We start from the raw sequence: 16,304 nt of genomic DNA on the forward strand, positions 1-16,304 counted from the left end.
ATCAATGTGTATTCCACCTTTTATGAACATTAAATTGTATAATCATGTGTAAGTATTCTAAGCATTTAAATCATTTAAAAAGCATTTAAGCATCTTAATGAATGTTATTATAAAGTGTCACTGGTAATACATATCTCACAAGAAAAATTACTTGTGGATGATATAAAATTGAAATAAATGACATATTGCATTATTAAAGCTTTATTAATTTTATAACATGTAAAACATTCTATGGACTACGGGCAAAACATAGCACAGAAAGAACATAGGCTCCTAGATAACTATATCCTGGTTAGGCCCAGTGTAAATTAACTTCAATACAAGGGTACACTGGTTTAAAAAACAAAAACATTTCAAAACAATTGTGACAAGGCAGTACTGTATATCACGCTTTCCAGTCTTCTGAAATAGAACTAATTGTCATAAGGATTCTGTGCCGAGACTGTTTGTTTAGTGTACAGTGAGTGACATCTACTGGAACCTAAAGCATATCTCTCTTCATTATTATATAATACTGCACTCTAGACTGGAGTGTATGAACGGTTTCCTTTAGAGTGGTTAACGCAGTAAAAAAAACTGAAGTCACCGTATTTTCAATTAATAATGAATGTGTGACTAAAGAACTATGAAACGTGATTTGCTCTGATACAACTATGCTCCTTAAAGGAAAATAAAAGGAAGTAATGTTAACTATACTTGGAGGACTCACAACACTTAAAACATGAATAAATAAGGACAGTTTTCGATTTATAAATTTATTTAACACAAAGCATGATAAAACATCTCTTCTACATTGATTGTTCAGTTTAGTCTCTACTCTTGAAAGGCTATTTCCTATGCCAATAGTGGATTTGCAAGTTTCTTAAAGCTATACTGTATGACAAAATTGCTTGCGTGATGTCATCAACATGCAACTCTTGAACTGTGTTTCAAATAACCGGAAAACGAGCGCCTGACACAGACAAATCCCTATCTTATACCTTTGACCGCCTTACAGTAACATAGTAACACAAAACGCAACAAGCACTCTGGATCACGCACTCTGGATCCCGACTAGGATACACTTGGAGCATCCAGCAGGCTTCCGGATGACTTTTCCTTGGAGAATAAGGCACATACCGTACGGTGAATATTCCATCTCAATAAGGCACATAATGAATGCATACTTAAAGTAGTGCGGAAGAGGGGGAAACCGAGCTAAGATAAGACAGCATGGGGCCAAGGCCCTCTCTGTTAGATGTTCTGTTCTCAACAGTGTCTGTAGCCCCCTCTCCTTCCCTCTCTCTCTCCCCGTCTCATCCATCTATTTTCCGTAAAACTTCTTGTTGAGCAGGAAGATGAGCAGGTTGACATTGATGGTGGCCCTGTCGAAGAGCTTCATCACAGCCACACCCTCGTACTGCAGCTGCAGGAGGTCCTGGGAGAGAGAAGAGAAGGAAGAGATTGAGGGAGGAGGGAGGAGAGAGGGAGGGTAGAATGGAGAGACAGATGGAGAGAGAGATGGAGAGGGGGGAGAGGAAGAGAGGGATGAAGAGGAGGAGAGAGAGAAAGTGAGAAGGAATCATTACAAAAAGTATAAAAACAGACAACAGAAATATCAACAAACCATAAAATCCCATTTGACCACCACCTTCTTTCTCACATTCCTGCATCACTGTACATCATTCATTAATTCATTCAATCATACAGTATATATACCTGGTATTCCAACTGTAACGTCTCCAAGTGCACTCCCATGAACTTGGCCTTCACATCGAACACTCCAACCGCCTCCGACGGAGAGATCTCAAAGATAACGTTCTTAAACCTGTGTAGGGGTGGGGTGGGATGGGAGTGTACACAGTGTGTCATGTTGGTGTAGTCTCTGAACAGGTGCCCACTCGGTCAGGGTGGGTGGGTGTATGTGTGTCACTATGCAGGTATGGGAATTATACGGGCAGGTATGGGTACAGAGTAAGTTCTGTATATGCAAATATGCGTGAGATATATAGATATAGGCTACGGCCACACAGATTACATCTTATAGGTTTTCATCAATTGTTCGTTTTTGACCGTCAAAAGTTCAACTCAAGTCAATTATTTTCGTACGAGTTGCATCAATAAAAGAGCGAAATTTGTGAGTTTTTTTTAATCAGACAAACATCTCCGCCGTCCATCATCTGTCAACAGATGACTCCCATTAAAATAAAAGCTGTCTCAAACCGGATGTTTCGGACACAAATTATCTGTGTGTAGCCATTGGCTAGAGAGCTTAATGTTCATGCTCTTGGTTAACGGCTTGGTTACCAAAAAACTGTCAACTGGATCTGATGTCTCGGCGCAGTCGATTGTATGACTTAAAATGTTTACATGAAAGTGTGTTTTTGATTTATCAGATTTGTAATTGAGAGTCATGGATTGATTGGTTGATTGATTGATTAAAAGAGGACAGAAAGGGGCACAGCTACCCTCACCCATTCTGAGCAAAAGCATTAACCCTATTGTTTGCATAAAACTAAGGATTTGTATGGTGTCATGAGATAAGACATGTATTCATATTACATCATATTTACCATACAGCTAACATTCAAGCCAACATTTGGTAAACAATTATCAACTAAACATCCAAGGTGTATCTTTAACTTACTGGTTTGTCTGCAGGTCTTCCAAGGTGTATCTTTAACTTACTGGTTTGTCTGCAGGTCTTCCAAGGTGTATCTTTAACTTACTGGTTTGTCTGCAGGTCTTCCAAGGTGTATCTTTAACTTACTGGTTTGTCTGCAGGTCTTCCAAGGTGTATCTTTAACTTACTGGTTTGTCTGCAGGTCTTCCAAGGTGCATCTTTAACTTACTGGTTTGTCTGCAGGTCTTCCAAGGTGTATCTTTAACTTACTGGTTTGTCCGCAGATCTTCCAAGGTGTATCTTTAACTTACTGGTTTGTCTGCAGGTCTTCCAAGGTGTATCTTTAACTTACTGGTTTGTCTGCAGATCTCCCAAGGTGTATCTTTAACTTACTGGTTTGTCTGCAGGTCTTCCAAGGTGTATCTTTAACTTACTGGTTTGTCTGCAGGTCTTCCAAGGTGTATCTTTAACTTACTGGTTTGTCCGCAGATCTTCCAAGGTGTATCTTTAACTTACTGGTTTGTCCGCAGATCTTCCAAGGTGTATCTTTAACTTACTGGTTTGTCTGCAGGTCTTCAATCTCGATCAGCACACCCTTCTCATGGAGGCGAGCGGCGGTGTATTTCTGAGACACCTGTTTACTCTTCTTGGCCTTGGTGTCACCTGGTTTCTTTGACAGCCTGAGCAGGGAGGGAGGGAGGGGGGAGAGAGGGAGGGAGGGGGAGAGAGGGAGAGAGAGTCTGTCCATAACACTGCCACACATCGTAACATAGCAGAGGAAATAGCAGTCCATGTAAGGATGATTCCTCAACTTGAGATGCAGTTGCCTTGTGCTAGAACCAATAACAATTTGGTAGTTCCATTCCGGACCCTACCCTCTTTTGTAACGGCAACCCTTCTATGTTCAGGGTTGTGTTCACTAGGCACGAAACAGAATAAAACAGTCTAAAACTGAATAAAATGGCGAGGTACTTCCTAGACTTGTCCAATAACAAACACGTGTTACGTTTTGTAACATTTTGTTAATGTGTGTCCTAATGAACACAACCCAGATGTAAGAAGTATGCTGATGGCTCCACCCAGCCCTCTAATAGGCTCAAACCTTTGTGACCTCTGCAGTGCAGGTTTCCCCGTCTATCTTATTCACTTACAACCCTTCACCCATCAACATTTTTGTAATAAGAATTCCGAGTTGAGCTCTTGATCCTTTATTCTACTCGCATACAAAACATCCTCCGTCAACACTGGGATTCAAACCTGCATCCCTCCGGTTACTGGCCCACCTCTCAAACCTGGAGGCTAGTGTCTTCCCTCTGGTATGAAGAGAAAGGCCACTCACTTGCCCTTGTTGCTGGCCAGGTTGTCCATGCAGGTCTTGATGTACTGGTTGTAGTAGTCGATCTGGACGTTGTAGAAGGCGGTCTTGGAGTTGAGGGCGGTGTTGGTCTGTTGGAGCTTCACCAGCTCCGCCTTCCTCCGCTGCCGATACCGCCGCTGATTTCGGATGTCCTGGAACACACACGTTATATTTTATGGGGCACATATACAAAAACATCCATAATCACACGTATATGATAAGTACCACACACACATCACGTGACAGATACAGAAACACTAGCACACCCCCACCCCCCACACACAGTACCGCGGCGATATCGTTGATGAGGTCCTGGAAGTGGTTCTAGGGGTGGACACACACAGCTTCAACTAGCGAGCAGTACAGTACCTTGGCGATGTCGTTGATGAGGTCCTGGTAGCGGTTCTCAGGGTGCACCTTGCCCAGCTCTGCCAGCCGCTGCAGGTTGCTCCTGATCTTGTCCTTCTTGCCCTGCAGCGTCAGGCTGTCATCCACCACCGCCGGCTTGGCCTGCTTCATCTTCTCCGGGGTCTTGGCGTCGCGGATGGCCCGCCGTTGCATAGCACGCTGGTACTCCACTTCCTGGGAGGGGGGAAACAAGGGTGATGTCATGTGTTGCTGTTAGTGTGCGCGAGAGTGAAGTTTCCCCTAGGCACAGATCTAGGATCAGCTTCCCCTCCTCCAATTCTAACCTTAACCGTAGTGGGGAAAATGCTAAACTGACCCAAGATCAGTGTCTAGGGGCAACTTCACCCTATACGGTTACTGTGCACAAATCATAGCGAAAGTGATCCCTCCCCAACCCAGAGGAAGTCCTACTCAGTTGACTACTATAAACCTGGTGCATGCTGTCAGTCTTTAGTGGTGTGCCCCCTCTGCTTTATTTAACTATGGCACAACTATATCATCAAAAACCAGGATCAACTGTTAGTATGTGAGCTGCTAACTAATATTACAGGTTTGCATCCTTCCCTCCCCCTCCCTCCCTCAATTCAAAGGGCTTTATTTGCATGGGAAACATGTTTACATTGCCAAACCAAATGAAATAGATAAACAAAAGTGAAATAAACAATCAGAAATCAACAGTAAACATTACACAAAAAATTCAAAATAATAGAGACATTTGAAATGTTATTATGGCTATGTACAGTGTTGAAGTAGAAAAGGGAAAATAAATAAACATATAGTAAGTATGGGTTGTATTTGCAATGGTGTTTGTGCTTCACTGGTTGCCCTTTTCTTGTGGCAACAGGTCACACATCTTGCTACTGTGATTGCACACTGTGCTATTTCACCTAATAGATATGGGACTTTATCAAGATTTGATTTGTTTTCAAATTCTTTGTGGGTCTGTGTAATCTGTGGGAAATATGTGTCTCTAATGTGGTCATACATTTGGCAGGAGGTTAGGAAGTGCAGCTCAGTTTCCACCTCATTTTGTGGGCAGTGGGCACATAGCCTGTCCTCTCTTGAGAGCCAAGTCTGCCTATGGCGGCCTCACTCAATATGCTCACTGAGTCAATAAATAGTGAAAGCATTCCTTAATTTTGTGTCAGTCACAGTGGTCAGGTATTTTGGCACTGTGTACTCTCTGTTTAGGGCCAGATAGCATTCCAGTTTGCGCTGTTTTTTGGTTAATTCTTTGAAATGTGTCAATTAATTATCTGATTTGTTTGGGTCTAATTGTGTAGCTGTCCTGGGGCTCTGTGGGGTCTGTTTGTGTTTGTGAACAGAGACCCAGGACCAGCTGGCTGAGGGGACTCTTCACTAGGCTCATCTCTCTGTAGGTGATGGCTATGTTATGGAAGGTTTGGGAATTGCTTCCTTTTAGGTGGTTATAGAATTTAACGTCTCAATGGATTTTGCGGGTATCGTCCTAATTCTGCTCTGCATGCATTATTTGGTGTTTTACGTTGTACACCGAGGGAGTTTTTTGCTGAATTCTGCATGCAGTCTCAATTTTGTGAATTCTTGGTTGGAGAGCGGACCCCAGTTCTCACAACCATAAAGGGCAATGGGTTCTGCAACTGATTCAAGTATTTTTAGCAAGATCCTAATTGGTATGTCGAATGTTATGTTCCTTTCGATGGCATAGCAGGCCCTTCTTGCCTTGTCTCTCAGATCGTTCACAGCTTTGTGGAAGTTACCTGTGGTGCTAATGTTTAGGCCCGAGGAAGATATCGTTTTTTGTATGCGCTAATGCAACGGTCTCTAGATGAAATTTGTATTTGTTGTCCTGGCAACTGGACATTTTTTGGAACACCATTATTTTGGTCTTACTGAGATTTACTGTCAGGGCCCAGGTCTGACAGAATCTGTGTAGAAGATCTAGGTGCTTCTGTAGGCCCTCCTTGGTTGGGGACAGAAGCACAAGATCATCAGCAAACAGTAGACGTTTGACTTCAGATTCTAGTAGGGTGAGGCCGGGTGCTGCAGACTGTTCTAGTGCCCTCGCCAATTCATTGATATATACAGTGGGGAGAACAAGTATTTGATACACTGCCGATTTTGCAGGTTTTCCTATTTACAGAGCATGTAGAGGTCTGTAATTTTTATCATAGGTACACTTCAACTGTGAGAGACGGAATCTAAAACAAAAATCCAGAAAATCACATTGTATGATTTTTAAGTAATTAATTTGCATTTTATTGCATGACATAAGTATTTGATCACCTACCAACCAGTAAGAATTCCGGCTCTCACAGACCTGTTAGTTTTTCTTTAAGAAGCCCTCCTGTTCTCCACTCATTACCTGTATTAACTGCACCTGTTTGAACTCGTTACCTGTATAAAAGACACCTGTCCACACACTCAATCAAACAGACTCCAACCTCTCCACAATGGCCAAGACCAGAGAGCTGTGTAAGGACATCAGGGATAAAATTGTAGACCTGCACAAGGCTGGGATGGGCTACAGGACAATAGGCAAGCAGCTTGGTGAGAAGGCAACAACTGTTGGCGCAATTATTAGAAAATGGAAGAAGTTCAAGATGACGGTCAATCACCCTCGGTCTGGGGCTCCATGCAAGATCTCATCTCGTGGGGCATCAATGATCATGGGGAAGGTGAGGGATCAGCCCAGAACTACACGGCAGGACCTGGTTAATGACCTGAAGAGAGCTGGGACCACAGTCTCAAAGAAAACCATTAGTAACACACTACGCCGTCATGGATTAAAATCCTGCAGCGCACGCAAGGATCCCCTGCTTAAGCCAGCGCATGTCCAGGCCCGTCTGAAGTTTGCCAATGACCATCTGAATGATCCAGAGGAGGAATGGGAGAAGGTCATGTGGTCTGATGAGACAAAAATAGAGCTTTTTGGTCTAAACTCCACTCGCCGTGTTTGGAGGAAGAAGAAGGATGAGTACAACCCCAAGAACACCATCCCAACCGTGAAGTATGGAGGTGGAAACATCATTCTTTGGGGATGCTTTTCTGCAAAGGGGACAGGACGACTGCACCGTATTGAGGGGAGGATGGATGGGGCCATGTATCGCGAGATCTTGGCCAACAACCTCCTTCCCTCAGTAAGAGCATTGAAGATTGGTCGTGGCTGGGTCTTCCAGCATGACAACGACCCGAAACACACAGCCAGGGCAACTAAGGAGTGGCTCCATAAGAAGCATCTTAAGGTCCTGGAGTGGCCTAGCCAGTCTCCAGACCTGAACCCAATAGAAAATCTTTGGAGGAAGCTGAAAGTCCGTATTGCCCAGCGACAGCCCCGAAACCTGACTGATCTGGAGAAGGTCTGTATGGAGGAATGGGCCAAAATCCCTGCTGCAGTGTGTGCAAACCTGGTCAAGACCTACAGGAAACGTATGATCTCTGTAATTGCAAACAAAGGTTTCTGTACCAAATATTAAGTTCTGCTTTTCTGATGTATCAAATATTTATGTCATGCAATAAAATGCAAATTAATTACTTAAAAATCATACAATGTGATTTTCTGGATTTTTGTTTTTAGATTCCGTCTCTCACAGTTGAAGTGCACCAATGATAAAAATTACAGACCTCTACATGCTTTGTAAGTAGGAAAACCTGCAAAATCGGCAGTGTATCAAATACTTGTTCTCCCCACTGTATGTTGAAGAGGGTGGTGCTCAAGCTGCATCCCTGTCTCACCCTACGGCCCTGTGGAAATACATTTGTTTTTTGCCAATTTTAACCGCACACTTGTTGTTTGTGTACATGGATTTTATAAATGTTGTATGTTTTTCCCCGAACACTGCTTTCCATCAATTTATATAGCAGACCCTCATGCCAAATTGAGTCAAAAGCTTTTTTGAAATCAACAAAGCATGAGAAGACTTAGCTTTTATTTTGGTTTGTTTGTTTGTCCATTAGTATGTGCAGGGTACGAAAGTGAGATGCACAAATATCATACCCACGCAAGACATGCTAAACTCTCACCATTACAACGGGGGGGTGTATGATATTTATGCCTCTAACTTTCTCACTCATCATTATTCACCATTCATTCAGGACTATCCATAATCATGGTAGCATCCACATTAATGTAGAAGTGTTTAGAAACATATTCTATTCTTATTTACAATAACAGCTTTGCACACTCTTGGCATTCTCTCAACCAGCTTCATGAGGTAGTCACCTGGAATGCATTTCAATTAACAGGTGTGCTTTCTTAAAAGTTAATTTGTGGAATTTCTTTCCTTCTTAATGCGTTTGAGCCAATCAGTTGTGTTGTGACAAAGTATGGGGGGTATACAGAAGATAACCCTATTTGGTAAAAGGCCAAGTCCATATTATGGCAAGAACAGCTCAAATAAGCAAAGAGAAACGACAGTCCATCATTACTTTAAGACATGAAGGTCAGTCAATACGGAACATTTCATGAACTTTGAAAGTTTCTTCAAGTGCAGTCGCAAAAACCATCAAGCGCTATGATGAAATTGGCTCTCATGAGGACCGCCACAGGAATGGAAGACCCAGAGTTACCTCTGCTACAGAGGATAAGTTCATTAGAGTTACCAGCCTCAGAAATTGCAGCCCAAATAAATGCTTCATAGAGTTCAAGTCACAGACACATCTCAACATCAGCTGTTCAGAGGGGACTGTGTGAATCAGGCCTTCATGGTCGAATTGCTGCAAAGAAACCACTACTAAAAGACACCAATAAGAAGAAGAGGCCTGCTTGGGCCAAGAAACTCGAGCAATGGACATTAGACCGGTGGAAATCTGTCCTTCAGTCTGGAGTCCAAATTGGAGATTTTTGGTTCCAACCACAGTGTCTTTGTGAGATGCGGTGTGGGTGAACGGATGATCTCCGCATGTGTAGTTCCCACCGTAAAGCATGGAGGAGGAGATGTTATGGTGTGGGGGTGCTTTGCTGGTAACACTGTCTGTGATTTATTTAGAATTCAAGGCACACTTAACCAGCATGGCTGCCACAGCATTCTGCACCGATACGCCATCCCATCTGGTTTGGACTTAGTTGGACTATCATTTGTTTTTCAACAGGACAATGACCCAACACACCTCCAGGCTGTGTAAGGGCTATTTTACCAAGAAGGAGAGTGATGGAGTGCTGCATCAGATGACCTGTCCTCCACAATCACCCGACCTCAACCCAATTGAGATGGTTTGGGATGAGTCGGACGGCAGAGTGAAGGAAAAGCAGCCAACAAGTTCTCAGCATATGTGGGAACTCCTTCAAGACTGTTGGAAAATCATTCCAGGTGAAGCTGGTTTAGAGAATGGCAAGAGTGTGCAAAGCTGTCATCAAGGCAAAGGGTGGCTATTTGAAGAATCTCAAATATAAAATATATTTTGATTTGTTTAACACTTTTTTGGTTACTACATGATTCCATATGTGTTATTTCATCGTTTTGATGTCTTCACTATCATTCTACAATGTAGAAAATAGTAAAAATTAAGAAAAACCCTTGAATGAGTAGGTGTGTCCAAACTTTTGACTGGTACTGTATGTGAATTTGTCCCAATACTTTGGTCACCTAAAATGGGAGGATTACGTACAAAAAATGCTGTAATTCCTAAACGGTTCGCCCGATATGGATGAAAAGACCCTCCAATTAAAGCTGACAGTCTGCACTTTAACCTCATAGTAATTTCTCATTTCAAATCCAAAGTGCTGGAGTACAGAGCCAAAACTACAACAAAATGTGTCACTGTCCCAATACCTTTGGAGCCCACTGTACTGTTTAGGAGTTCTACTGCCAAGTTCTGTCCAGGTCTCCCTCTCCCCTAGTCTCTCTCCCTCAGTCACTCTCTCTCCCTCAGTCCCTCCCATTCCTTCCCTCCATTTATCTCTACCTCCCCAGTGTCTCACCTGTTCAGGACTGGCAGCCCCCTCCAGAATCTCAGTTAGCGTATCTCCAGGTTGGAACCGGATCACATCCACGATCAGCCGCTTGGTGCTGGAGAGAGAGAGATAGGGGGAAAGAGACATAGGAGCTATTCTAGGGCGTCGAGACAACAGTAGTTTTTTTTTTAGCTGTTACAATGGAAGCGCAACTTTTGGCCGGCGTGAGCAGAGCGCAAGCCACTTTATGCTATTGTTCTCGGGTGTGAGCTGCGCGTCGAAATCTTGAAAATACAACCAGAGCGTAATTTTTTGCGGGGCAGCGTGAGCCTCTCGCGGAGCCGGCACTCACAACCAGGTTTCATTGAAATGAATAGGAGCGTCTCACGCTCTGCAAAGGTTACTACGTCTGGTGTAGCAGGCCAGAAAGAGGGAAGGGAGAGAGTGAGGAGGTTCAGCTGGGAACGCACAAACTGCTGAGGACTCTGGTCACTGATCTGCCCTTCTTTTGAACCAACACCTTGGATCAAATTGCTTAAAAATCTGTCCTCTCATTATCTCCTCTGCTTCATCTCCTCTCCTTCATCTGCACTGATTGGAAATTAAACTTGACAGATGAAAACAATATGGTGGCAGCTCATCATTAGGCTGGCCTACACCTGGTCAGTTCTTTCAGATGAGAGCAATCAGGAGAGGAGGTGAAGAGAGGACCGATTTAGACAAGAGCCCTAGGGAAGGGGTGTATTCTTTATTGTATAAAAATATTACAGTCTTACTTAAGCAGTAGAGTCCTGGCGTCCATCTCGGCATTGGCCTCTCCAGAGACTTCAAACTTGTTGGCGAGGGTGAGGGACACCTCCGTCTTCCCCATCGTCTCCCTGTTGGGGTCCCCCGGGGCGAGGGGGCTCTCACCTGGAGGGAGAAGGGGGACGGTTAGGGGAGAGGGAGTTGGGATTCTACATTGGACGTGAATGACACATGAAATTGTGGGGAGGGTGGAAGGAAGCTCTAAGAGGGGAAACAGATGACAGGTGAGACATTTGGAAGACTGTATGGTTTCCTCACTGAAGGGGTAGAACAGAGCAGATACACCATGGACACATAGGAAATATTTATTAGGCCTGTTCCTTTATCTCATCTTGCCCTCTCTACGTTTCACATATGATATATTAACATGAACACATGTATGAATATATGATATATGAACACAGAATACTTTTGTCTATGGTACTGACCGACAAGGGACTATATGGAATATCTATGGTACTGACCGATAAGGGACTCTATGGAATATCTATGGTACTGACCGATGAGGGACTATATGGAATATCTATGGTACTGACCGATGAGGGACTATATGGAATATCTATGGTACTGACCGATGAGGGACTATATGGAATATCGATGATACTGACCGATGAGGGACTATATGGAATATCGATGGTACTGACCGATAAGGGACTATGGAATATCTATGGTACTGACCGATAAGGGACTCTATGGAATATCTATGGTACTGACCAATAAGGGACTATATGGAATATCTATAGTACTGACCGATAAGGGACTATGGAATATCTATAGTACTGACCGATAAGGGACTATATGGAATATCTATGGTACTGACCGATAAGGGCCTATATGGAATATCTATGGTACTGACCGATAAGGGACTATATGGAATATCTATGGTACTGACCGACAAGGGACTATGGATTATCTATGGTACTGACCGATAAGGGACTCTATGGAATATCTATGGTACTGACCGATGAAGGACTCTATGGTATATCTATAGTACTGACCGATGAGGGACTCTATGGTGGGCACCTCTCCCAGGTCCTCCAGCAGCTCGTGGATGGGGTCGTTGTGCTCCGAGGCGATGGCATCCTGGTGGTCCAACAGCAGCTGAGGGGGGGGACGAGCAGGAACATTACAATGTGAAAATCTTTATTGTCCACACAGTGTGGACATTTTGTCTTTGGCTTCATTTGGGAACAAAAACTAAAACACCAAACACATTACCCCTCTGTGGTACTTGCTATGAGAAAATACACTAGTACTTAGTATCACTTTACCCCTCTGTGGTAATGGCTATGAGGAAATACACTAGTACTTAGTATCACTTTACCCCTCTGTGGTACTTGCTATGAGAAAATACACTAGTACTTAGTATCACTTTACCCCTCTGTGGTAATGGCTATGAGGAAATACACTAGTGCTTAGTATCACTTTACCCCTCTGTGGTACTGGCTATGAGGAAATACACTTGTACTTACTATTACTTTACCCCTCTGTGGTACTTGCTATGAGCAAATACACTAGTACTTAGTCACAAATTGTAGAAATGACTCCTGCATGTATATTGTGGGTTTTTCACAACAGAGACAAAGTAAACTCACTGAGATGATAAGTGTGTAAGGGAGTATACATTTTTATTTATGAGGGCAGAAACAAGCATGCCTTCCTGTGTGTGTGTGTGTGTGTGTGTGTGTGTGTGTGTGTGTGTGTGTGACTGACCGTGTGTGTGTTGATGACCTCCCCTATAGAGATGTAGATGACGGGCTTCTGGAGCGTGACCAGGTCAGAGTATTGATCCACGTTGAACTTGTCCTCCAACGACGGGACATCACACGCCGCCAAGAAGAAACGCCTGCGGAGTGACAGAGATACAAGGAGAGTAAGGAGCTACGCACATGCCCCGCCCACCTCAGGAAGTCCACTTTCCAGACATTTTTTCCATATTTAAGTGGGGTGTAAATTCACGTGTCACATCATTTTTGCTGGATCTATTTATTTCAAAAGAAAATCAATGCATATTCTAACTCTTGCTTGTACAAGCACGTTTTCCTGTTGATTTTATGATTGTGCAATTGTCTTCTGACCGCTCAAACACATGCCAGTCCCCTTCAAATTATCAACAATGGCACGTGTTTTTTTATCTGCATCCATTTCAGTGCTGACACTTGGATGGGTATTAAATGCACCAAGATAATATTTATACCACAAGACAGTGGTAAAAGCATAGCATGCCCTAATGAACACGACCCATAAAAACGGTCCTCCACTGCACCTGAACTTCTGGTAGGAGCTGCTGAGGTACTCGTTGATGGGGTTGAGGTGGGCGTTGTCCCCCAAGAACATCTTATTGGACGCGGCGTGCTGCAGCATCTTGGCGATGGAGCCCAGGTTCCGCCGTTGGTCCGTGGTCAGCTGACCTCCGGCCGACAGGTCGATGATGTCGAAGGCGTCGGGCGCCACGATGGCCGGGTTCATATAGCGGTAGTACAGCAGGTTACCCACGATCTGAGAACACACACACACACACACACACACACACACACCGTTAGATACAGTACTGTACCTATTCTAGGCATCACATGCAACACCAGGCCTGGCAAGGGACACCAGGGAATAGGGTTTGACTGAAACTGTTGCTGTGTCCCAGTGGACTTGGACTCCTTTCCTTTATAGGCAATACATTATAGCCACTAATCTTGGACTTGAAAAGTTAAGTAATGTTTTGAGGTTCAAGCTTAGTAGTTAGGGAGAAAAAGAGATGAGGGAAGGAAGGTTTTTGACAGAATTGGCATGCAGCCTGAGTGTTTGCAGGGAAAAGGAGGAGAGGGGAAGGAAGGTTTTTGACAGAATTGGTATGCAGACTGTGTTTGCAGGGAAAAGGAGGAGAGGGGAGTGTCTCACCTTGTCTCAGCAGGAGTACAGAAAGACATGTTCCAACAGAGGAGAGAAGATGAGGGAGGAGAGCACAGCTGGAGAAAGGGGAGGAAGAGAGAAGGAGATAAAGGGAGAGAGGAGAGATGGAGGTAAGGAGAGGAAGGAGGAGAAAGAGAAGGAAACCACATTCAGTAAGAGAAGGGTGATAGTGAGTCAAGCTCACCAGGGTAACAGTGCAAGTAGTAGAGGAGAGTAGAGCACAGTAGAGGAGTAGAGCACAGTAGAGGAGAGTAGAGCACAGTAGAGGAGAGCACAGTAGAGGAGAGCACAGTAGAGGAGAGTAGAGCACAGTAGAGGAGAGCACAGTAGAGGAGAGTAGAGCACAGTAGAGGAGAGCACAGTAGAGGTGAGTAGAGCACAGTAGAGTAGAGTAGAGCACAGTAGAGGAGAGCACAGTAGAGGAGAGTAGAGTAGAGCACAGTAGAGGAGAGTAGAGAACAGTAGAGTAGAGGAGAGCACAGTAGAGGAGAGCACAGTAGAGGAGAGTAGAGTAGAGCACAGTAGAGGAGAGTAGAGCACAGTAGAGGAGAGTAGAGCACAGTAGAGGAGAGCAGAGCACAGTAGAGGAGAGCAGAGCACAGTAGAGGAGAGCACAGTAGAGGAGAGTAGAGTAGAGCACAGTAGAGGAGAGTAGAGAACAGTAGAAGAGAGTAGAGCACAGTAGAGGAGAGCACAGCACAGTAGAGGAGAGTAGAGTAGAGCACAGTAGAGGAGAGTGGAGAACAGTAGAAGAGAGTAGAGCACAGTAGAGGAGAGCACAGTAGAGGAGAGCACAGCACAGTAGAGGAGAGCACAGCACAGTAGAGGAGAGCACAGTAGAGGAGAGTAGAGAACAGTAGAAGAGAGTAGAGCACAGTAGAGGAGAGCGCAGCACAGTAGAGGAGAGCACAGCACAGTAGAGGAGAGCACAGCACAGCACAGTAGAGGAGAGCACAGCACAGTAGAGGAGAGGAGGCACAGTAGAGGAGAGCACAGTAGAGGAGAGCACAGTAGATGAGAGTAGAGCACAGTAGAGGAGAGGAGAGCACAGTAGAAGAGAGTAGAGCACAGTAGAAGAGAGTAGAGCACAGTAGAAGAGAGTAGAGCACAGTAGAAGAGAGTAGAGCACAGTAGAGGAGATTGGAGCACAGTAGAAGAGAGTAGAGCACAGTAGAAGAGAGTAGAGCACAGTAGAGGAGAGTAGAGCACAGTAGAGGAGATTAGAGCACAGTAGAGGAGAGTAGAGCACAGTAGAAGAGAGTAGAGCACAGTAGAGGAGAGTAGAGCACAGTAGAGGAGAGTAGAGAACAGTAGAGGAGAGCACAGTAGAGGAGAGTAGAGGAGAGCACAGTAGAGGAGAGTAGAGAACAGTAGAGGAGAGCAAAGTAGAGGAGAGTAGAGGAGAGCAGAGCACAGTAGAGCTCTAGTAGTAAAGTGCAGTTTAACAGTTGACTATGGTATAAGACTGATAGAATGACACCTTTAGAAGCTCATCCTCTGTAGCGTCGGGGAACTTCTCATGGAGTGTGTCCTTCAGCACCTTGGAGGTGAAACGCATCCCATACCTGACACACACAAAGAACAATTTGTTTCCGTTTTTATAATGGGTTAATTCCCTATATAAGTGACCCTATCTCATAGAACTGATAAGCATCCTAACACACAGTAGCTGGTTCATGTTCTGTAGAGCAGGGATGAAAAACAGTCACAGGTTAAAACTAATGTCTGCTGTTTCTCCTTTAGAACATCACAACATTTCAAACTTGATCAATTAAAGTCACAGATTTCAGGTCTAAATCACCAGTTGATAAAAAGGCAACGTTGAGAACTACTAGATCATGCGGCACTCGAGGGCCGTAGTAGTTGGGACCGACCCCTGTTATAGAGAGCAGCATAGAAATATAATTACTAGAATGGACATTCCCATTCAAGATGACGTTCAGTAACGGGTGGACAGGCAGCCATATTGAGTGTAGCCATGAGTGTTCCAGTCAAATTGCTGTGGTCTGAAGGGCTCTGTCCTTTCTTGTAATTCTATTTCTATTGAGAGCAGAGCTAGAGACACTTACGGGATTTTGTCCACAGAGACAATGATGGCGGACAGGAACTTGTCTGTGACCGTCCTCATGTTCTTGATGGACGCTTCCAGGCGCGTGCGCACCTCCTCGTGACTCATAGCCTGCTCCGGTGTTACCTCATAGGGTAGTTTACTGTTGGAGAAGAGAGGGGGGAGAGTGGGGCAGAAGTGGTACAGAAAGGGGGGAGGAAGAGAGAGAGAGAGAGAGAGAGAGGAGGAGAGGAAGGTATACAGTCATACAATTTTACTCTAAAATTGTAACGACAGCTCTAAT

The 16,304-nt window shown here is 44.3% G+C and overlaps 1 protein-coding gene across 1 annotated transcript in view; it reads right to left on the reverse strand.

Annotated features, from left to right (window-relative positions):
* Positions 1–185: 185 nt before the first annotated feature.
* iqgap1 (IQ motif containing GTPase activating protein 1) overlaps positions 186–16,304 on the reverse strand; it is a 71,648-nt gene continuing 55,529 nt past the window's right edge. The window contains exons 26-37 of the mRNA XM_041899204.2: positions 16,023–16,163; positions 15,434–15,518; positions 13,313–13,545; positions 12,760–12,892; positions 12,045–12,147; positions 11,016–11,151; positions 10,267–10,354; positions 4,329–4,541; positions 3,942–4,111; positions 3,160–3,282; positions 1,699–1,807; positions 186–1,417 (exon numbers count right to left, since the gene is read on the reverse strand). Coding sequence (XP_041755138.1) covers positions 1,304–1,417; positions 1,699–1,807; positions 3,160–3,282; positions 3,942–4,111; positions 4,329–4,541; positions 10,267–10,354; positions 11,016–11,151; positions 12,045–12,147; positions 12,760–12,892; positions 13,313–13,545; positions 15,434–15,518; positions 16,023–16,163 — 1,648 coding nt within the window. The 3' untranslated portion in view covers positions 186–1,303. The remainder of the gene's footprint in view (positions 1,418–1,698; positions 1,808–3,159; positions 3,283–3,941; positions 4,112–4,328; positions 4,542–10,266; positions 10,355–11,015; positions 11,152–12,044; positions 12,148–12,759; positions 12,893–13,312; positions 13,546–15,433; positions 15,519–16,022; positions 16,164–16,304) is intronic.

Source organism: Coregonus clupeaformis, chromosome 30, assembly GCF_020615455.1.
Source record: "Coregonus clupeaformis isolate EN_2021a chromosome 30, ASM2061545v1, whole genome shotgun sequence".
NCBI classification, from domain to species: Eukaryota; Metazoa; Chordata; class Actinopteri; order Salmoniformes; family Salmonidae; genus Coregonus; species Coregonus clupeaformis.